This window comes from Myodes glareolus, chromosome 1 (assembly GCF_982192425.1).
Source record: "Myodes glareolus chromosome 1, mMyoGla1.1, whole genome shotgun sequence".
In the NCBI taxonomy this organism is placed as follows: Eukaryota; Metazoa; Chordata; class Mammalia; order Rodentia; family Cricetidae; genus Myodes; species Myodes glareolus.
In genome coordinates this window covers 23,388,224-23,412,465 of record NC_142026.1, presented here as the reverse complement: position 1 = coordinate 23,412,465, position 24,242 = coordinate 23,388,224, and the positions used below count along the sequence as shown (strand labels likewise).

Genomic DNA, 24,242 nt, shown 5'->3' with positions numbered 1-24,242 from the left:
CTGATACTCTGCTCCATTCCGTAACCCCAGGACTCTAAGAAAATAACTAACATTGGCCATATTTTAGATTTCCCAAATAAAATGACAGGCTTGAAGCAAAATGTTTCTAATGATCCTTCTAAGCTCCACATGCCTGGACATCTATCACAGTTCTCCAGAAAAGTACAATGGGCAAGGCTTCCTGCCACAAATCTGCTTTAAAATACACTTCTAAAATGTATATGCCTTGCTCCATCTGTCTGAACATTTGCAAGCCAGGCACTCTGATTTTAAGCAGTAAGACAATGAACTGATACCGTGGCCACTATGCTTAAAGGATTTCTAAGACAGAAAGAAACAGTTATATGAAGTAACGCAGAAGTCAAGTTCTCATTACATTCATAAGCAGGCATGATCACGGCAATGTGGCTACGTCATCCCCGTTTTAATGATGAAGAAACCAAAGCCCACTTTGGTATGGTTCCAAGAAACTGAATGCTGAGCAATGAGGCTTAGCTTATCTCCAATGGGGCTGACCGCGAATGTTGTGTACCAGCTTTTCTTTCTGGGATTGCTTCCCTTGATTTGTGACTGTGCTGGGTTATACCATACTGGACCACTTTTAAGGTTCTTTCCAAATCTCAAGTACTATCACGCTTATTTACACGTTACTATTCCTTGGTTTCATGTACTAAATTTGAGGCAGCTGTACCCTTCCATGCTTAGTGTTGCCTTATGAGGACTGACTCCTTTTCTATGGCACCTTCATAATGAAGAGAGAAATATGTCCCGCCAAGAGTCCGTGTCAATCACACTACTGCCCATCTCTTTTCTACACTGCTCCTGCTCTTGCCTGGACCCATAACTTCCTGCATTAATAGGTCTCAGGTGACTAACAGATCCTTGGCTACCTTTTTGCTAGAAAGCCAGTGCTGTGTGAGAATCAATACCAGATGTACAGAAAGTAGGAAGGTCAAAATAGGGAAATGTCTCACTACAATCAAATAGCACAGGTCGGACTTTCAACAGCCGGGTAGAAGTACAAAGGTTTGGGATCCACAATATTTTCACTTCTGGCTGCAAATAAGGTTCATGCGGGAAGGAGGGATAGCTGAACCGAAATATAAAGAAGCTACAGGAGGCACAAATCAATCAAAATGGGGACATGTGGAGTTACCCAAGTCAGAGGTTCATGATAATGCCTGCTTTATATCTGCTCTCAAAATACCCACAGAACGCTAGGTGTCCCCACACTAACATGAGTGTGCCACCAAGTTCTAACATAGCCTTTGCAAACGGTTGTGTCGTCCTGATGGTGAGGATGAACTATGAAATAGTTATTGGTCTTTCATCTTTTAAAAAAACTTTTGGTGTTTGTGTTTAATGCAGGTGAACTGGTGGCTCTCTGCAAAAAGAAGAATTTCTATTTGGAATTAGGATTCATGGGAACCTAAGTCCTTTACAGAAGTCGTGTTTTATGAGCATATCTCCTACTAATGGCCATTGTTTTTCAAACTACAAAGCTAAGCCTGTTCTAAAGAGGTTTTAAAACAATTAAATACTTTCTTGTCATCAATGGAAGATGAATGCTTTTATAAACAGAATGTCTTTCCTTCTCGAAGCCAAAATATCCCACACCCAGAGTCTAGAAGAAATGAAGCAAAACCCTGGAAAAATAGACAGGAACAGACTCTTCTAATGGCTATAATTTTGGTTATTCTTCAGTAAGAAATTAAAAAAAATTCATCTTCATATGAATAATTTATACTCAATAATGTCACGAGGAAAACAATACAATAAATATCATTAAAAGGAATTCAAACAGACTGATATATTTTTTGATAAGGAAAAATGTAGAATTCTATTGATGCAGCTACCTTCTCTGTTTTTGTCTACTTTTAAGTGATCAAAGCAGAAGAATCCTTTGAAGAGTAGGAGACAAAGAAAATGACTAGGGGAAGGAAGGGAGGACTTATAGAGGGTATTTTAAAAGCTAAAAAGACTTTGGTGATGGAGGATATTACCAAGATTGAGTTTCTCTGTATTGGAAATTGCTCGTAAGTATTTATAAATGAAAAGCAATGTTCCTGTTCCAGCAACTGTTACCATATAATGTAGAAAAGACCCAAATACTCTTAGAAGATATAAAACTGGTATTAACAAGGCAGAGCATGAGTTAACACCTGTAATCTGGTAATGGGGTGCAAAGAGTTCATACCCCTTTGGGTATTTTGATGTGGGGAGTCCCAGTCACATCATGGTGTAATAATAGTGTTGCAGAATTGTCTTTGGAGTTAAAAGAACTTAAGTACCAGGTAAGAAATAGCCCCTAATTAACTCTCAAGCCTTGGACAACACTGTCCTCTTCTAAACACCCACGTTCTTATCTGTCGAGGAGATATTTAGACTCGAGGGTCTTCAAATTCAGGTGTCCAAGGATAAGTGTTAGGATAGAGCCCACATTAGATACTCTGGTTCCTGGCTGCTTACTAAAGGCTTGAGGAGAGGTTTTTTTTTTTTTTAATTCTCCATGCTTAAGCTACAGTTAAATTGAAATTTCTAGACTTGGTCCTCAGTATGGTGTATTTTAAACGCTTTCATTATTTCAAATATGAAGATTCAGTACCACTGCTAAATATTACAGAAAATTTTTATCACTACTTAAAATAATTTGGATTGTTCACTTGGCTCGGTCCCTTTTCTTTTATAGTTTTACCCATTTTTAGATGAAATTGTCGTCTTTTTCATAAGTGAAGGGAAAAAGTAAAAAAAAAAACCCACAGAGACCTATATATTTTATGTTTATAAGAATATTTTGGAAAAAAAAAGGCATAGGAAAAGAAAAAAATGAGGACTTCAAAATTGAAGATAATCTCTATAATTTGTTTACTTTCTGTTATGATTAGCCCTCAAATTCTAATATACAGAAAGATTAGACGACATATCTAAGAGTATACAAAGGCGCAGACTGTGAGGATGGTTTCTGATATTTCATTGGCTGCTTCATCTTTACTCTCTCACCAAAGAAAAGGAGGGAAATTCTGCAAGGAAGACAACTCTGTTACAACAACGACAATCATCACAAGATAAAATATGCCGCTGACCTAAGACAGCCAAGAAAAATATCACTTAACTTTTCTTAATGTTTTGGGCCTTATATGCCTGTGTATTTTTTTAAAAAAAGAAAGGTCATAGTTTAATTTCTTTTAATTTTTGAAGGAAAAAAAAGATTTTCCACTGTGAAGTGGGAAGTGAGTGGGCAGTTGAATGGAAGCACAGGTGCGATCAAATTTAATTAAGACTCAAATCATTTTAACAGACAGATGGAAAAACCCTCCACCCTAGAAACATTTAAGCACTAAAAATATTAATTTATGAGAAGAAAATACCATTTCCATTATTCCTGAAAGATGTGACTCTGAAAACACATCCATAAACATTTCTGAAAGAAACATTACATGCTAAGGAGAATGGTACCCCAACATAACCGGTAAGAGGAGCATTTAATATCTGTCAAATCAAAGAAAAAACTGGATATTTCTGGGACACAATTACTATTGCAAATGTATGGCCACAGTTGAGGACGATGGCAGTGACATTGGTATGATTTCCTTTCACCAAAAGGAAACAATGACTCCTCCAAGGACAAGACAACCGATGGGTGCAGGACTGAATGTGCACAGAGTGTTTTGTTGTTCATTTGTTTTGTTTTTTTGTTTTTTTTCTAACTTCAATGTACAGATTCTCCAGAAAAAAAATGGTTGGAGAAAGTCAGTGTGTTTTGGAACCATTGCAAGACAGTATAAAATATGTCAGAGCATGTACAGATAGAAATGCACATGTAAATTCAAATAGGGTGTGTGTGAACTGGCTTTTGTCTTTCTCCACTAAAGGATATTTTAAATGAAATTGATAATGTGCCTCTAGAACCAGAGAGATACATCGGGATAAAGAGAATCAGCCTTCTTTCTAAGGTGTTCAGTCTTAACTCTGCCTGTCCCCTTTCCTGTGCCTGTTTGTACAACAGTGATTTTTGTCTGCCAGGTTTTCCCTCAGAAAAGTGACATCACTCTTAAAAATATAACTCCAATCTCCATTTCATTTTTTAAAAATTGTCTTACATTGTGACACTCAAAAAAAAATAAGAGAAAACTCTAAATGACAGCTGAAAATGAGTTTTGAATTTAACAACAAAGCATGAGCGACAAAAGCAAAAGTAAATAAATTAGAATAGATCAAAATCAAAAGATGTATGAGTCAATGGGTGCAACACACAGAGTGATTGTGCAGTCTATGGCATGGGAGGCAACAGCTACAGGCCATGTGTCTAGGAATGTATTAATACCACACTAGGAGCTGGAGAGATGACTCAGGGAATAAGGACATGCACTTTGCAGCTAAGAGGACATGAGTTCAAATCTCTAGCACTCCTGTAAAAACTTTACATGACAATGGATACCTGTAACTCCAGTGCTGGAAAGCAGAGAAAAGGGACTTTGGAAGCTGGACAACCAATTTAACTGAAACAGAGGTTCTGGCTCAATGAAACATACTATTTTGAGGGAATAAGGAAGAGAGCAGAAAAGAAAACTACCCTATGTACTCTACCTTCTGCATGTATACCTGGATTGTGCATAGAACATCTATAACTCAATAGTAACCTCAAGTGCTCAAACCATACACCTTTACATGAGTAATATTTTGAATATGTATTCATCTAAGGATGATATGTCAATGCCTAACAAATGCCTAGAAATGATCAACATTGTTGATCATATGGAAATATATGTCAAAACTGAAATATAAAACTTCAGGACCACTAAGACTTCTATTTAAAAAAAATAAAAAGAGTAGCAGGAGTGTGGAGGAAGCAGAACTGTTGTGCATCACTGGTGAGAATAAAAAATAGCAGTCACTTCAGAATAGTCTGGAAGGTCCTTTAAAGTGAAACACAGAATTACTACAGACCCAGCAGCTACTTCCATACTAAAAAACAGAAACCCCAGGTTAAATCAGCTCATTATATACCCATGTTCCTCATAACATGGGTAACATAATGAAGAGATGGAAGCATTCCAAAAGACTATTGATGGATGAATAGATAGCAGTGCTGTATGCATGGTCCTTAAAACAAAGAAACTCTGCAAGGTTGAGTCTTAAAGGCATTGAGCTGGGCAAAGTGTTCCAGGCATAGAAGGAAATTACTGTATGCTTGCATTTATGTGAGTTAGCTAAGTAGTCCAAGAAACCTCAACAGTGATTGGAATGCCATCAAGACAAGATTAGGAATTATTGTTTTGTGAAGGGAGTTTCAATTTGGAAAGAAGAAGAAAAAAGAAGAAAGAAGAACAAAGGAGAAGAAGAAAAGAAGAAGAAGAAGAAGAAGAAGAAGAAGAAGAAGAAGAAGAAGAAGAAGAAGAAGAAGAAGAAGAAGAAGAAGAAGAAGAAAACTCGTAACTCCTAAGATGTTCAATGGTGATGGTTACATACCATGGTAATTTACTATTATCCAACTATATACTTAAAATTACTAAAATCATAAGTAGAATGTTACACAAACTTTGCCAAAGTAAATGAATACTTGTACATGTATTTATATGGTTCTTAGGATTGGCATGAACAAATCAACAAATAATTGATTTCTAACTTTGAAGTTTGTCTTTCACCTTTAATAGAAATTTATGGGCCTTTGAAGTGCTCCCATGATGAATGTGCCTAGTGACTGAATTTATCCTCTTTTTCCCTTCAGTCTCTCAGATGAGATTAATGACTGTGACATTTACCATGAGGCTGTATCTCCAGGATCTAGGGCCAAGAGTTCACACTAACCCTCTATGTGGATGCACATTAACCCTTGAGGGGTGCCTCCATACTCCCCCATGGGCAAGCCCCTGTACAGAAGCAGACCTCTATGCTCCTCAGTGCAGGAAGGACCAAGACCTCTCCATCTAGCTGGTACTGATCTTGTTCCTACTCTGAAGGCCTACACTTGTTAACCAGACCCACTTCATATGTAGCTGAACTCACAGCCCCCTGGGTACCCAGATCTGTGGTGTGGTTTCACCTCTCTGTCTTCAAATCTACTGTACACTTCTTTGGTGTTAGACTAACAAGAAATCAGGGAAGACAGAGGGAGAGGAAAAAGAAAAGATAAAATAAAGAGGGGGGAAATGAAGGGGGAAATAGAAAGGAGAGAAGAAATGATAACTGAAGCCCAGAGAAACATATTTCACACCAACCCAGAGTATGAGCTGGCGTCCTTAAATGTCAGCTCCTCAGTCTTTTGAAACCCATCATTGATTTCACAGGGAACTAGGTCAGGGCTGCTTTTAACTGGGGAAGCCACACGCTGCAGGTTTTATTTCACTGTGAGGAATGGGTATTAAAAATTGATGTGTAATGCAAGCCTGTGCTTAATTAGCATTTGGATAAAGACTTGGCGAGGAAAGCCATGGTAGTTAATAGAACAAATAATGGACAAGTGTTTCCCCAACTGCTTTTGAATCTGCAGCTTTGCCCTAATAAACATTATTCTGGAAGACCAGTTGGCATAAAAGCCGTCTCTGTACCAGATAGACTCTATTTTGGAGTGTTTAGTGTTATCCCTATGCCTTTCTGGTGACACACATATTTTAAAATAAGATGTGTTTGCTAGTTTTCCAAGAGGTTTTATTTTTATTTATCTTGTTTTGTTTTCAAATTCCAAGCTTAACATTGGAGTAGGGGAGATTTAATATAATCACATTCAAAGGAAATAACAATATTCATGATATCTGAAAAATATATAAATGGGTGGGGTTTAGTGACTGAGATACTCCTGGCAGCATGAGGTTTGTACCTTTATATAATGAGGACAGCCTGATTGTCTCGGAGGTGCTATTTTATTTATAAGGAGATTCTGTCTATGTGATAGCCCTCTATTTCCCTCCACCTCCTTCCCCTCTCTCCAAATTCCTCTCCTCTATTCACCTTTTTCCATCTCCCTCTACCCTCCCTATACCCGCTCTACTCTCTCCACCTCCCTATACTCCCTCCACCCTCTCTACCTCCCCTTCTCCACCTCCCTATACCCCCTCCACCATCTCCTCCTTCCTGTACCCCCTACCCTCTCCACCTCCCTACACCCCCTTTACCCTCTCCACCTCCCTATACCCCCTCCACCCTCTCCACCTCCCTATACCCCCTCCACCCTCTCCACCTCCCTATACCCCCTCCACCCTCTCCACCTCCCTATACCCCCTCCACCCTCTCCACCTCCCTATACCCCCTCCACCCTCTCCACCTCCCTATACCCCCTACCCTCTCCACCTCTCCATAGCCCCTCCACTCTCTCCACCCCTCTCCATTCTCTCACCTCCCTCCACCCTCTCCACCTCCATCCATCCTCTCCACTCTCTACACCTCCTTCTGCCCCTCCATCTTCAAGGTTTAGATTTCCTTCAGCATCCTGAAAGCTGCCCTGTTCCCACAGGGGCAGGAAATGGCTTAGTTGTCTGCAGTTCTTTATGCTCTAGAAGTCAGGTACCAGAATTCTTCACTTAAGATGTCAGATCCTTCATCCAGTTCTCGCTGAAGAGAACGACACACAGACAATAGCAAGGATCTCTGGCCTCTTCACCCCTTCCCATTTCCATCTTTTCAAATGAACGGCATATTCTTTCTGGGTATATCTGGGGTTCTGTGACCACCCTTTTAATTTAGTATTAAAAATTAATGTTTTATAGGATGCTTCCAAGTGTGTATATATTTTTAAAATTGTCACAATTTTTAAGGTAAATTTGGGGGTAATAAAAGCTTGTCGTTGTGGAAGTTTGTCTTCCCTAAAATAACAAAATTTATCTATTGCCCTGGGCCATTAGACTGCTGATCTTTTACACACACACACACACACACACACACACACACACACACACCCATATATATGGACATATACACAGTTTGAGTCCCCAAACTATTTTATAGTATATTAAGGAAGTCTTAAATCTGGTTGAACAAATCCATTTTAAACCAAACTGTGAAAATAAATAGTCACACTTACCTTTTCGTTTTTTTTCAGATTTCTAAAAACTCAACAGTAAGCAGGCCATACTCAATGCCACCTGGAAGCCGGCTAAGCTCACCAGCTGTAACGACTGCTTCCAGGACTCACTAGTGAAGATCTGGGCTATTTTCTTGTCATAGAACTTATATCAATACTTATTTGTGCAGAGACAACAAATATTTGCTTTTATTATTATTGTTGACTGACTTCAACTCTCAATCTGTAATTGTACTGATTCTTCTTTTGGCTAATGCATACCTTCACATTTAAATATGGAAATATGTTAACCTGAGTCTTCAATGGGTTTTCTTTGGAACATTTGGTCTTTAACTATCTTAACTAGTGTTCATCTTGGTTCCCTGGGAGTAACTCAGGTTATCAGCACTTCATAATCACGATATTTTAGGTGGCTATTGAAAGGTTTAGGTTTGAAAAAAAGCAATAACTCCACCATTATCCACCAATGGTGCAAAATGCACTCATGAGGACTAGAGACACAGAATGAGGACAGCATATGACCCTTGTCTTCCAAAGCTGCCATGTAATTTAGAAGGTTAGATACCCACTCATTCACTCAGTCATTGGGGCCAATGCACGTTTTAAAGATGCTCCTTATCTGTAAGCATACCAGCTCTTACAACAAAACCCACTCACATCACATGCCCTGATCATGCCTTTACACATGTACCATGTACACATGACAGTGACAACACCGTCAGTCCTAGTCGGAAGAACTTGTAGCACATAAAGGAAGAGGGCTCCCACAAAGGAAGAGGGAAGGAGTTGAACAAAGGATTCATCCCCACAGAGGATGTTCTGTGGTACAACAAAGGTAGAGAAAAGGAGCTCACAAAGGATCCATCCCTACAGAGGAGGTTCTGTGGTACAATGGTGATCAAAAAGCCTTTCCAAGGAAGAAGTCACAAGGTCAGCTCTGTCACGAGAAGTGTATTAACTTACTTTCTATTGCAGTGACCCAAACCATTTTGGGTTAGGAAAGGGTTGATTCAGCTCACACTGCTGTGTGTCACAATCACTGATGGACATCAGGGTAGGAACACAAGCAAACATCATTGAAGAAGGCTAGTTACTGACTCATTTCCTTCGACTTGCTCTGCTACTTTTTAAAATAGTGTCCCCACCCACCTGCCTAGGGGCAATGCCAACCATAGTGGGCAGGGCCCTCTTGTATCACTTAACAGCAAAAAAAAAATGCCCACAGACATACTTTCAGACCAATGTGATGAAAGCAATTCCTCAACATTCTCGCTTTCTCGGTGATTCTAGTTAGTGTCAAGTTCAGAAGAACGAACCAATGCAAGCCTTAAGGGAATCGAGATAGAAAATAGACTAGAGTTAGAGAACAAGTAGGAAACTTTATATGATTTTAGGTTGAGTAGAAAAAAACTGAGGTTAAGATAGAAAAGGACAAAAGGCAGAAGATTTCATTGAAAGATAGACTGCTTGGGACCATTGGGCTCACAGACTTTTTAGGTGCGGTCAAGGGAATGGCTGTGGTCACTTGGTGTTGCCTGTGACTCTGAGTAGAGGAAATTAAAAGAAAAGCCACAGCTGTTAAACCATGGGAAATCAAGAAGCTGGGAAGTCAACCAGGGTGCTAGATCATGAGACAGAAAATAACTGTCAACCTGAGAGCCACTCAAAAGTACCCATCAAGAACAAGGGTGAAAGTCCATGCCTGTCAGGTTGTAACTTATGGTGGCTGAAGCAAGAGGATCCAGGGGTCAAGGCTAGGCTGAGCTACATAGTGAAAATCAATCTTAAAAATAAATTAGGAAAAAGAATAGGAGAGCCGGGCGGGTGGCGCACACCTTTAATCCCAGCACTCGAGAGACAGAGGCAGGTGGATCTCTGTGAGTTCGAGGCCAGCCTGTTCTACAAGAGCGAGTTCCAGGACAGCCAGCGGTGTTACAGGAGAAACCCTGATAGAATGGGAGAGGAAGTTGTAGATATCACATACAGAAAATGCCCTTAAGTGAGGACCATTGCCTAGATGTAGTGAGTTTTTTCTTGTATTGTTTTCTTCCTGAAACATCAATGGGACTTTTACTAGTCAATACTAAGCCAAAATGAATTCTTCAACATTAAAGGAAGATTATTAATAAACTAGTAAATCAATACACTAATAAAAGAGCAGTGTGAGGTCATTTATTTAAATTTCCTAGGTTTTCAATGTCTCAGGACATTGTGCCACTGACAAGCGTTCATCTTCTGACAGCTCTCTCTGGGTGCTAATCACTAATAAATGGCTAATAGCTAATCAGTCAAAACATTAAAATTTGTATGCAGCTCTAAAGGCAAATTTGACATCCAGAATGTGATACTCGAATAAAGCAACGCTTCACCTCAGTTCTGATCATTCTCTTGGGGAATGCTGTCAAATAAAGCCTTCTAACCATTTGGATAGCTTAGTTGGGTCATGAGAACAAAAGACATGGTGAAAGTATTCATCCACAGCACCATGTCTGTGTTAGGCAATAAATGAACGTCCTGATTTGGTTTATACTTATTTCAAACTACTATTATTTATTGTTTCACAGTCACATACACATATATGTATATATTGTGCACATTGATTATATTATCCTCTCTCATCTCTACTCCTCCTGAATTCCTTCTTTTTTTTTTTCCAAAAAATGCCCTTCTAATCATCGTGGTGTGTGTGTGTCCCATTACATATAATTAATGCTACCTGAATGAGCATGAATAAGGATTATTTTTATTTGATCAAGCTGAACATGAAGAGGCTACCATGAAGAAATATGAATCCCCGTTTCTACCCAACCCTTAACTACCTGGAGCTCTTTAAGACTGTTGATTCTCTATTTTTTCTCTGCCTTGCTTAGTATCATTAATCCCATTTATAACAGGAAGATGCACACATTCATTTCACTGAATGCAACTAAAATTGGATCAGGAGAAAATGTAGGTTAAGTTTTTTCTCTGTTATCCGTGGTCAGAAGTAAAGCTCAGCTGTCTCATTTGAAACATTATCCCTCCCCAACCAGGTCAATTGTATACCTAGCTAGATAGTGTGCATGGATTCAAAATCCATGTCATCTACACTCCTCCCTCTCCTCTCAAGTACTCGTTAGGACTTTCATTTCTTTCCTTTGGGAATAGCAATGGCCCAGATTCTCCAGTTGATTGGCTTTTCTACTAGGAGTGGAATGTTTAATTAACCTAACTCCCATCAGCAAGCTACAATAATGAGCTTGCTTCAACTACGAATCACCATGCACTGCTCCATACACCTTATTAAATTTGAAGTTGTTACTCATTTACAAACTTCTGGAGGAAATAATGTTTTTTTAAAAAATATGAAAAGCTTTCAAAATATTTTATAAATGAACTCAGTTTCCTCCGAGAATGAACAAACATTCAACCAGCTAGTGACATCTTAATAGTTCCCTGGGTTTCCACATGGCTTCTTATCAGAGAGATTAAATGGCTTGCTTGAAGAGGTTTGCATTCTCCTTTCTACTTGTGCTCAATAATGCATAATGTTTAGCAGATTGGAATTCCTTCTTTAAAGTGTTAAATCGCTTACTTACTTTTATAAATGCACCTTTTTAATTGCAGACATCCGAGTGGGATTAATTTTCACAGTTCTTTCACTGGTACAGGAGTTGTTGATGATTTGACATCTACAGAATGGCTTACATTTAAATGCTTCAGGGTTATAGTCTTTATATTTTTTTTTATTCCAGTTAAATATGCCAGGAATAGAATGGTTCTTTAAATCATGCCACTTAAGAGTGTAAGCGATGGATTCAGTATTCAGCATCACTTCTCTTGTTGAATGACTATATTGATTTCAATGTGAAATTTTCTAGGTCACAGAAGCCTGTTATTTTTTTTAAGCTTCATGGTCAAATATTTCTTATATGATTTCTCCTGCTCAAGTTCAATAGCCTTCTCAAGTTATAATGCATATTCACTCGAATTCAACACACACACACATACATACACACACATATATTCATGAATGTATATATATATATATATTGCTTTGACTCTGAGAAACACAGCAGACCAAGGTATTACAAGAATTAAAATAACTTCGAGATATAGCTCTTTCCTTATCTGTCTTTTGTCTTAGTAATGTTTTTTTTTTAAATTATGAGACATTAGAATAGGTTACAGAAGTACAAGAAAAGCATGCAAAAGCTAGCTATCTATGTAAAACTCTAAGTTGACGGATTTGAGTAGAGACTCCGGGGTAAAACTGACACTGTTTTATGGAATTTATAGGAATTCCTGGAGCAAATGAAGACTTCTAACACAAAGACTCAGAGGTGTGTCTGGGGTTCGTCAGGGCACCCAGAAGTCCATAGAAGCACAAAACACATAAGCAGTAGAGAGCTGAGTTTTACCACCGAGTATTTTCAATTGTAAGTTGGAAAAGTATGGCATAAAAGCCTTATCCAAAGTCCCAACACTTTATGGTTAGGCCATGATGGAAAGTACTTCTCATGGCATCTAGTCTTGTTCCAAATTCTTAGATCATTCTGTTAATTAGAGGCCATGCACCAGGCACTATAATATGGCACAAGGAACTTACCTTCTTACTTAAACATAGGAGTTTATTAATTATATTTTTTAAAAATTTCAAAATCCATGATAATAAATGAAACATAGTAAATTTTCTGTTTCATCTAACTGATAGGGAGCAAAAGAAGTCAGCTGTAGTATAGTCCACTGGTGTGACTTAGGTATGGCTGAGAGAATCTCTTTTTAAATAGACCATTGTAGTTTGTTTCTGAATTGACAATGTGACTGGATTTTAGAGTCTAAAGCAGCACGGGTACTTCTTAACAGAGAGAATTGCTGCTTAAATTGCTGACAAGAAATTGCACTTAAAGATTCAGCAGCCAGTGACTATAAACACTGGGGATAAACATGTCTACTTGAATCACTCAAAGACAGGTGCAGCATACCCCCAGAAAGGTGAGCAATTATTTATGAAATTATGTTTTCTTCAGTGATTCTGAGCTGCAGTTCTAGGATAAACTGAACAAGGAGAACAGACAAAGTCGCTCTCCCAATTAACCAGGAGTCCCATGAGTTTGCAAAATCGAGGAATTTTAGTTATTTTTCACTTAACCTCACCACTCTGAATACAGGGTATTTTAGCTTTAAAAAGAAGACTGACTAAACAGGCTGGCTCATTCTTAACAAACTGTATGTTTTCTTTCATTTTAAAAGCAAATATCTGCGTGGACAGACTCACAGAGCTAGGGGACAAAGAAGGTGGGCCTGAGATCATTTGCTGAGGGTCTGTTGTTCTTCCTGTGTTCACCTGAGTCAGTGCCTGGTCTGCTGTTGTGAGATTGTCATTGCCTTTAGCCATTTTCTTGTTGCCGTTGTTATTGCTTACATGTGTTTGATATATGTGTGGTGCATGTACGTGTGTGTGTGTGTGTGTGTGTGTGTGTGTGTGTGTGTGCAGAGGCCAGAGGAGAGATTGGGTTCCTCTTTTAGCTCTCTGCTTTATTCCTCCAAGACAGGGTCCCTCACTGAACCAGGAAGGAGGCTGATAAGCAACACCCTCCTGAGATCTTCCTGCCGCTCCTGCTAGAGCATTAGCATGAAAGGCACATGCACACCTGTTCCCAGCATTTCATACGGTCGCTGGGATCTGAATTCAGGCTGTCATACCTGTGTCACAAGCTCTCCTACCTGCTGAGCCACTTCCCTAGCCCATAGCTGGGGTTTGGATCAGTGTCTTAATTTCCCTTGGGGTAGTCATGGACTATGAACCTACTAGACAGTGGTGACCATGAGGTCAGCACAATGGTGTTCGTGATATCTGCAGTCAAATATACACATTCTAGATTTCTGAGGTTCATTCTTAGGACTGGAAACTTGACTATCTCCATCAGGTTAGTATGTGAGCAAGTCTCTAAGAGAATATTTTTTTAATGATTTTTTTTTGAGTGTGTTTTGCCTGCAAGTATGTTGTGTGCCACATGTACACCTGGCGTTGATGGAGGTCAAAAGAGGACGCCAGAACTCCTGGAATTAGAATGAGGGATGGTTGTAATAGCAATGATGGAAACTGAACTCTTGTACTCTGTAAAAGAAAGAAGCATAACTGAGCCATCTTTCCAGCTCCCATGAGGGGTTTTCTTGGTCGTTAATTGATTCAGAAGGGAATAGCTCACTATGAGTGGCACCAGTCCTTAGGAACTGCTCCTGGGTGTATAAGAAAGCTAGCTAAGCATGAACCTGTAAGCACGTGAACTAGAAAGTGAGCCCAGCAAGCGCTGTTTCTCCCCAATTTCTAGTGTAGCTCGTTGAACTGAAGGCAGGAGTCACAGCCTTACCTCTAACCAGGGAATTCACTTTTCACATGCATAAAGGGGGAGGGAAAATAGATACCCATATCCCTAGAATGCAAAATAATCCTGAAATAGTATCTCAAAATGTAAACCTTAACGACACTTGAGTCATGAATCTTTCACTACTTCATGTCACTTGTTCTGTGTTTATGATGTCAACAGGTGCCTACCAACCCTGTCAGACTGGGATAAAGGAAAGAAGATGCCATGGTAGTAAAGCAATGACTAGTAGTTAACTTGTATTTATTAGCAATTTGGTTTCTGTGCATCACACAATATTTCCAAAAGTTCTTCATTTTTTTTTAGCATAAAGTAATGTGTTTCTATTTTTTCTCTATAGCCAAAGACAATTAAAGTTTTAATTACTCATTCCTACTCTTCATTTCTCTTCCCTCTTATTTAAGTAGAATAAAATGTCAGGCCCAATGAAACTCAGCATGACTTTCTCTGAAGTCTTGTAACACAACCAATAGATGACAGAAAAGAACCCAGTCCTTGGCTCCGAAAGCCTGCAAAGGTCCTAGGTCACTCTTCCATGCACAACCTTTGTTCTTGAAGAATGCAAAGCACTTTCAAAGTCAGAGAGTTGTGTCTCTGATATACAGCACATAGATTGCTACGAGCAGATGGACTTTCCCCCTGAAATAACTTCATTAGTTAATTGTTCCTTTATATACAGTTTTTCTAGCTAATTGGTACATCTGCCAGCTGGAGGTGTTAAGGGTTTTCCAAAGAAGCTGATAGGTAGGGAAAAAGCCCAAGAGTTTCACCAATCCAAAGTGAAATGCCTGATAATGTCATGGGGAAATTGTATATATTAGAAGTAAATAATTCATTTACATTTTTCTCTTTTATTCTAAAAGAATTTACTCACAGTGGATCTGCCTTTTAGTGAGTAATTTTTAATTATTCTCTATAATCCCAACTTCTGCATTGTAAACACAGTATCATCCCAGATTGACACCAATGATCTTACTAGACACTGACATTGTCAAACATCCCTACAGGCAAAAACTGTTTGAATTCTGAACAACTGTTCTATAGACAGACTGCTCCTAAAAATTTCGAGTGCGTGTATGAGTGATTTGAGATGTTGAGATGTGTAGGTACCAAGGTCTTTTCCCCTTCTCCTGGCCATTCGCAGGGCCATGTGACCTCCGGCTCCCTGGAGATTCTGCACTAGCACTGGCTTGAGAGGTTAGTTTAGGAAGAACCTGGCTCTCTTTGTTATGGTGATTCCACCTGTATTCAAGGTTCTAGCAGTGGGCTCCACAGGTCTGACCTCCCCCAGCTGATTCTGCCTGAGGCGCCGGGGCCTTTATTCTCCTTCCTGCTTCTGTTGGGAGGAGGCCTTGCCCTTTTTGATCCCGCTTGCCCACTTCTATAAATATCTGACTTGAGTTTAATAAAGTTGCCATTTACTCTTGGTAAATGAGCAAGGTCCTTTTTTTGTGTGTGTCTCTTTAAACCCTCAGGACAGTCGTCCATTCTCGTGGGCCCGAGTTCGGGAAGGCGCGCGCTCGGGTGTGGGTATCCACAGAAAAGTGCGGGGTCTTACAGAGATGTTATATACATATATAGTTTTGTTTCATGTATCTAACATGAAATATAGAATTCCCTTAATTTTTAAATTCAATTCTTAAAATTATTTATATATATATATATATATATATATGTATATATATATGTAACTCAAGAATGTTGAAGGCATTAAAAACTACTGCTTAAGCTCATAAAAAGATGTGGGAGAGTATTATTTCATCAACTAATGCATTTATAATTATTTCCTGGTAAAGAAAGGAAAAGCCATTCATAGCTAACAATGATTATGGGTTACTTGAGAATGCCATAGTCATCCCCAGCATAAAAAGTGATAGGGACTTCTTTTCTTCCCCATTTAAACAGTAGAACTACATAAGTAGACAACCAGATTGAATGGTGGACTCATTTTACATGTGATGATTAAATCGGTTTAAATGACTAAAGCACGATTAAATCAAAACAAACACAAATTAGTGTGACTAAATTATCTGGACATGGAGACAACTGACCCGGAACTGCATGGGACTGTTTACAGACTTGTGGTGTGAGCTGTGTAGGACTCATGAACGAGCTAGTCACTCAGAAACTGAAATTTCTGGTCTTTAAAACTCACTGGCAACAGTTTTTTATACCTTAATTATTTCATATATTATATACAACAATGGATCCAGGAAGAATAACTTAAACATAAGATTTAAATTTTATTAAAGATTCATTATGTGTGTGTGTGTGTGTGTGTGTGTGTGTGTGTGTGTGTGTTTGGTTTGTGGTGATGTTTGTGGCACTGGTGGAATGTGTAAGTGTGTGTGTGTGCACATGTGCATGTGGCTGTATGTGTGTCTGTGTGGTATGTGGTATGGTGGTGTTGGAATGTGTAAGTATGTGTGTGTGTCTTTTTGTGTGTCTGTGTGGTATGTTGATGGTGCTGGTGGTGCTGGTGGAATGGCTGTCTGTGCTGCATGTTTGCCCACATGTGTGCAGATGCCAGAGTCCCTCCATCAGGAGTTAGAGGTAGCTGTGAACCAAGCCATGTGCAGTCCCTTTAGCTGCTGAGCTCTCTCTCCAGCCCCTCCCACGGTGTGTAGCAGAGAACCAAATGTCCTTGTTGACAGTGGAGGGAAGCCTGTGATCATATGAAGCATGTAGACAAAACTATTCTTTATATGAAAGGAAAAGAAACCTCAAACTTGGTCCAGTTTGCTGTCTTTCCTGCAGGATTTCCTGCAGAAAATCTCCAACAACTGAGTTGTTGTAATCTTAGATAAGTTTTGTCTTCACTATTCTGGATGTACTTGTTTAGGTACCTCCAAATCAAACCTTCTACCTAAGAAATGCATGGTGTTCTCCACTAGACCTTTTGGGGGAAATTGTAAAAAATTCGATGTTAGCCTTATGAAATTCACACCTTTGGGGGAGTAGAATATGTTACAACTGGGAAGATTGCCATTTTTAATCTTTGTGGTGAGTGCCCACTCAGAACGCACTAGTTCTTTTAGCGTGCCAGAAATTTAAAAATGTCGTTACATTTTGACATCGGAATAAAAAAGACTCAGCAGCAAGTCCCCTGGGCTTTGCATGCATGCACCAATGGGACCTCATTTTGGTTTTGAGGCCTGTACCAGATCAGGTTGTTCAACTTACTCTCTGCAGACTCTTTGGACCTTCGGCCGCTGGATGACTTCCTCAGCAGGCTACGCCCTGAGGTAAAAAGGCTGGTGAGCTCCTCCAAAGGACTGGTTGGTGTCCGGGACCTGGAACCACTCTGCACAGCGCTGTAGGTATTCACCGCGGCGTTGACCATCTTGGCCCCATCTTGCGACACGGGTCTGGGGGTCGAGTGAGGCACTGAGGAAGAACTTCTTGAGAGGCTGCCAGAATGCACAGCATCATAGGGGGGAGGCCTCTTGAGACTCAAGGGCGTCAGGGACCTCCCCATGCTGACGGGGGATGGGGAGGTAGAATGACTTTTTGGGTAGCCATGAGGAGATTGGGTTCTGTACAGAGTGGATGGAGGCGGAGGAGATGAGGAGAGCACAGACGCTGCAGGCGCTGGGCCCAGGGCTCCGGTCTGGTCTTTAGTGTGGCTGGAGGTGTGCGATGGCAGGGAGGATGGACATGCTCCAGGTGGCTGCTTCATGTAAGATACGTTTTCCAATACAGGAAGCTTTGTGACCTCTAGAGGGGTCAGCGGAGACTCATCAGAATTAGGGGAGCAGTGCACTGGGGCTGGTGGGAACACCAGCAGGGGCGGTCTATGAGAAAGTAAGTTGGGGAAGGGTGGGGGTATATCACAAAGAAGACCCTTAGGAGTACATGGTCCCGAAGACTTGAGGAAGTCCAAGTCAGGCACCGTGGGAGTAGCACACTGCGAAGAACAACTGTGATGGTCAAAGTCACATTTGGAATCATGACCGAGGTCGTCGAAAATGGGGTATTTCATCTCCTCATACACAGCCTCACTCTGGTCGTCTTCTTCCTTTCTGAAGTCTCTCAGAATGTTACCCACCATCTCGATGTACACGGGCTCCTCTTCTTCCGGGTCCGCCGCAGGGCTGCAGACCTGGGACAGGGATGAATCTCGTGGGAGCGAGGTCCTTCTTGGCACATGTTTTTTGATGTAGGTTTCATCGAATGACGTGCTAAGCTGGGTGTTGGGATTCCGTTTTGGTTTTGGAGGGGGGATTTTCTTTGAATATTCGTCACTGTGGGGTCTTGGTTTGGCAGACACTGAAAGAAAAATAAAAAGGATTGAGGAGTAAAACATGAATATATTGGAAAGCTTTCATATTTGACCTGTGTTTGGGTTTTCTGTAGTTCTTTGACGCAAATACTAAACTTCTTTACTAGTTCGAGTCTTTGATTAAACTACAAACTCACACAAAGCAAATTCACAGTCTAACGTGTCCCATAGAAAACCTTGGTGGTAGAATCATACTGACTCTTAATTTCAGACTAATTATTTTCTAGCTACTCATTCAACATTGATAAAGGCTTTTGACCAGGGTAGGGGGTAGTTACTACTCTACCTTGGGATTATCCAAGAAAAACTTAAGGAAGAAGTCTCTTGGATAATGACATATAAAAATCAATTTGAAAAACAAGTGAGACTGAAGTAGATGATGGTAGGGAGAATATGATGTATGTTCACATAAACGGTCACAAAATTAACAGAAATTGAATTATTTTACTGGTGTGGCTGTAACACATGCTCGTATCTCTTTTTTTCTGATAAAAATAAAAACAACATAGTTTGTTGAATTTAATCCCTGTGCTGACACAAATAAATAGCTCCTAAGAAGATGGATCCAAGACTTCAGAGAAACTGCTGTGAAAATCTTATGAGTCTAGACAAGTTAATCTCTAGATCTCCTACTACAGTTTAGGGTGCATTCATCTACCTTTTCCATCAGATATCTTAAGGCATGCCCAATGCTGTCTTCGTGTGAATTTACTAGTGATGTTCCACTCTCGATTCTGAATTCCCTGGGGAATTTTAAAGGAAAATAATGAAGGGGTAATGCATAAGCATCAATAACTGATAGAAATTGGGAACTTGTGACAGATGTGTAGAACAAGGAACCACCTCCCTCTGGGCTGGAAGCCTTATCACTGCTCTACAAATTTTGATAGAAAACAAACTTCTTGACACCATATTGAAAGGTAGATCCAGGTGGAAAATGTCTGCAATTAAAACTTGTCATATGAGGAAAGATTCTGGACTCTTGTTATGGATTTATTACGTTGTTGTGTTGATTAATACTTAAATGGATTATCTCATGACACAGCATGGCAGACCTAATGGCTGAAGTAGATGCCAGTACATGAGGTCAGCTGACATCAAAATTTACAGTTGTCAGACTTGAACAAAGCTAACCAGACTACTCTTTGATTTGCAGACTAAGAGTGGTGTCAAGACACCAATAAGGAAACTTTGATTTTCTCCTTTGCTGTTTTCAAATCTCATAGCTTATGACACAAAAGCCTTTCTAAAATTTACTAAAATATAGGAATACTTCTGAGTTCTGGGTATGTGGCTGCTCTGTGCATCCATTGTGTCTTTAAGACACAAACAATCAAGTATTCTATTACACACTTCATTTGGCTGGATTTATAATTTCAAGTACTCTCTTCCACTTGTCCATGATGATAACTGTATTCATTCCAATCAAATAATTTTTTGTAATGTATCTAGATTTTCTCTTTCAATCTTACTACTAAAAACTAGCTGTCATTTTCCAAAAGACTAGCCTAGTGAAACCCTTTATTTCCAAACATTAAAAGTCTACAGACATATTAATTGGAAACTAATTAGCTTATTCCTCTTTAGAAGGAACCAAAGAACCACAAGCTCCTCTTTCCATCACCAAACTTGGCATGAATTTTTTTATATTAAAAAAATAAAATCAGTTTATGTACACACACCACTTACCAACTAAGATAAAGTAAAGCTACCCATGGACAAGGCTGATTTCGTGCTGGAACTATTTTTGAAAGAATGGGAACCTCAAAGAAGGAAAGTCTATCCAGAATATTCTTTGAAGTTTACTTCCTGTTACCTTCAACAACAGGGCATCATCTAAACTATTGATGCTGGAAATAAATTTCCTTTGGCTGCTGGGTTCAAAAAAGAGGAGAGTATAAGAGTGAGGAGCCCTGTGGGCAACTGATTAATCGGAGTCTACAGTTAGGATGGTGCTGTGATGTGGGTAACTTCCCTGCGTAGGAACAATCACATTCATATCAAGGTTTTCATTCTTCTCTCTTGAATTCTATGCAGATAATTGGAGAAAACAGGATTCGTATGTTGTCCAAAGTACCTGAATGGACAGAGAAACCTTGAGACAACATCCTTCTTTCCCTCAAGATGAGAAGATAACCTTTGGAATAAGTGGGATCAATGTCTGCATTTTCCTCAAATTATGAACAAATGACTGTTTTATTTGCAAAAAGGCACAAACATGAAATAAAGATCTTTTACACTGATGAAATTAATGGAGAAATTTCCTATTTCAGAAGAATGTATAGTATAACTAAACGAGAACAACTAATCTTAAAAAATAGGGACAAGTTCATGATATAAAGATCATGGAGACAGTTTAATTTTGAACGGATTACAGAGAATTTGTACAAGGAAAACCAAATATGATACATGAGTCTCCAGGCATCAGTGAGATGATCAAACCTGGCACTTTTTATTGATCTAACTGTGATCCTCTAGGACACCCAAATATTCTACTAAAGACCACAAGTATCGTGACACTGGGAGACTGAACTGTGGTTGACATGTAAGCTTGGCAGATGTTTTGAGAACAAAGGGCCTTTGTAGTATTGAAAGAGTCTCTTCCCTTCTCCTTACCTGTCATATCAGAACACAGAGGATAGTCATTCTTCTAAAAGCCAGGCAGAAAGCCTTCAGTAGAAGCTAAACATGCCATGTCTTGATCTCAGACTGCTGGTGTTAAAGACTATGGAGAAAGGGACATCTGTAATTTAAATCATGACCCCATTTTGCTGTGTCACCCTAAGGGAGCTAAGATAAAGTATGTGTTCATTGATCACTATGTAAATATGTAAGAACCATTTACAGTTAAATGATAGGTACCTATTTGAATCTCATCCTCTGGTATTAGGATTGTATGAGTAGCTCTATTATTTTAAAATTGAGTACAGTATATCTCAAGGTAGCGTTTAAATTTTTTTTCATCCTCTCCCTCACATCTTGATCTTATCTTCTTCAAGACAGCATGTTTTTGTTCCACGCAGCACTATTCAGGACAAATATCCACCCAGGAGCAGGCTTCTACCACCCAGACAGTAATCATAGTTCTTCGCAATACAATTCTCTAATCTCTAATTTACACCCACACATAGACTGCCTAACTCTCACACACGTACTGGAGGTTTGCTGCTTGAATTGACACTTGTTGAAAAATACCTAGATCCTACACTTCCTTGGCTCATGGCCAGATGAAGCAGTTCTCTAGCTGATCTTTCCTGGGAAACCCTCGCACACCAGGAGGTAAGTCTCTTTCTCTTTCCTTCCCTGATTGGAGGAGACTGCCAAAAGCTAGCAGGTTTATCTAACTCTAGTAGTTATTTCCCTGGCCCTCTGAATTAGCACTGTACAAAGTTTGAATTGGGAGAATAAGGATTATGTAGAGAGTAAACTGTTAAGTAAATTACAAATAATTGAATTCATTCCTTCGATATTGGGGGGAAGGTGATTCCTATATGTTTATTTCATACTCCCCCCAAATCTCATAATTCATTTTGGGAAGGAAGATCAGAGGCAAACATATTTCCTAGGGATGTAGTTTTTCATTTGTACACATATCACAGGATAGATCAATGAGGATATATTTCAACTGTCATATTTTTAAAGTTTATCTATATATGGAAAAGTTTTGAATTCTAGGTAACATTATCCCCCAATTTATTTCACGTTTAATCTATTTCTGGTGAATCTAAAAGAAAAGAAAATTATTTCTTAATATAATTTTTTCTGAGACTCTTAAAATAGTCCTGTGCTACATATACAGCTGGTGAATTGTTGCTAATTAAAGTCACACACACAAAAAGACAATAAGAACTGCACTGCAATTTTCAACATTTAACGGAATTCAACCACTTTTTAAAAGGTGATTTTATCATTTTAAATGAATTTTAAATTATTTCTAATAAGCCCAAAGATAGAAGCAATAATTCCTGTTCAACTTGAGAACACAAATTTTAAGGCTTAAAATAGTATGACAGTCTCATTGAACGAGCAGAAAGTGACATTTTTGAAATGAAGTACCTGAACACAAAGGTTATGCATGGCTTTCAGTCATGCCTAGATGATCTGTCTTTCACAGTTAATTTTGGAAATTCACCAAGTCCTTTGTCAACTTATCCTTCAGAAACACATTTTGTAAAAGTGTAATATAAAAATATGCTTTGGTGTCTGTCAGGGTGCATAACCTGTGAAATAAAAAAGTAACATAGCACAGGTTAGCATTCCTTCTCATGGAAGCACCCTATGGTAACAGGATCTTAGAGTTAGAAGGACAGTTAGAAAGTATTCACTCCAGACACTCATTCATTTAAATTGTGTGTGTGTGTGTGTGTGTGTGTGTGTTTGTGTGCTTCTATAATATGATTTTAGTGGACATTCTAACTCTACTCTTTCCCTGACCCACCTCATCCCCACTAACCTCTCATGTGTGTGTCTAATATTTTACATGACTCACTGAGATTATCCAGGGCCTTCCCTTGACCATGGGTTTTGAGCTATCTTTTAGAGCCTGGCAGTGGGCACACAACAGAAGTCAATGTTTCTCTGTCTCCAAGAATCTATCGATAACCACTAGCTCAACAGCAGAGGTAGGGTCTTCTGAACCCCTCCACTTTCCATATCTGACTGTTGGCAGGGTCAGTCTTCTGTGGCTCTGGTGTAGATATTCAGAGCTGTCAAATTCTGTGTGACTGGTAAGTAAGTATGAATTTTTCTTACCATGTATGCTTTTAGAGAAGAATATTCCAACTTGAATTTAGTGTTCTATACCTTTTGAGACAAGCAAAGCAATAGTGGAAATCTATATAATCCATCATTTTATCTTTGGTGTGCTGTAATATATCGTTTGAAATGGTATTCATCCACACAACAGGCAGAACCAAAGTACTTTAAATCTCGTTGTACAGATTTATTCAAGTAATAATTCAACCTGGGAAATAATGTCCACACACTGCGTGATTCTGAAACAGGTTGATTTTGAAGGTGAGAGACACATTTCCCACTTGTGGGGGGAATTGTGCTCACAATAACTCTCTTCACAACTGACAATGCCACAGCTTTGAGAGATATTTTTATTTTCACAGTCACAAGCTCTAAAATACTATCAACAATTTTTAAAAGATGTTTGTTAAGGGATGGAACCTGCCATGTCCTTGGTTTACTTATAGGAGGAAAAAGAAAGCATGATAAAGGTACAGGGCGCATTAAGACTGAATTTACAGGATGCAAGCTACAGCTCCAGACAGGTGACAAAGCAAGTAGAGAACTCAAACTAATGTTCGAGTGGATCGAAATAAACCAAGGCTGCCTACTGGCTTAGCAATGCATTCTGACTTTTCAAGACTGGCAGCTGAGGGAGGCCTGAGGGAAGTTTTGCTTAACATCAAAGACAGGATCCTAACCTAGCTGTGATCCGTGACACTAGACACACAAGCTTTAAGAATGTTTTTACTTACACTCATATTTTCCTTCTCTTTCTCTGCAACACACTTATCTCAAAATGTGTGTTTATGTATACTTTTGCAAAAATTGCTAATTTTTC

The 24,242-nt window shown here is 39.3% G+C and overlaps 1 protein-coding gene across 1 annotated transcript in view; it reads right to left on the bottom strand.

The window, feature by feature from the left end:
• Nyap2 (neuronal tyrosine-phosphorylated phosphoinositide-3-kinase adaptor 2) overlaps positions 1–24,242 on the bottom strand; it is a 251,709-nt gene that overhangs the window by 74,557 nt on the left and 152,910 nt on the right. The window contains exon 5 of the mRNA XM_085697751.2: positions 17,569–18,654. Within this exon, the coding sequence (XP_085553877.2) occupies positions 17,569–18,654 (1,086 nt within the window). The remainder of the gene's footprint in view (positions 1–17,568; positions 18,655–24,242) is intronic.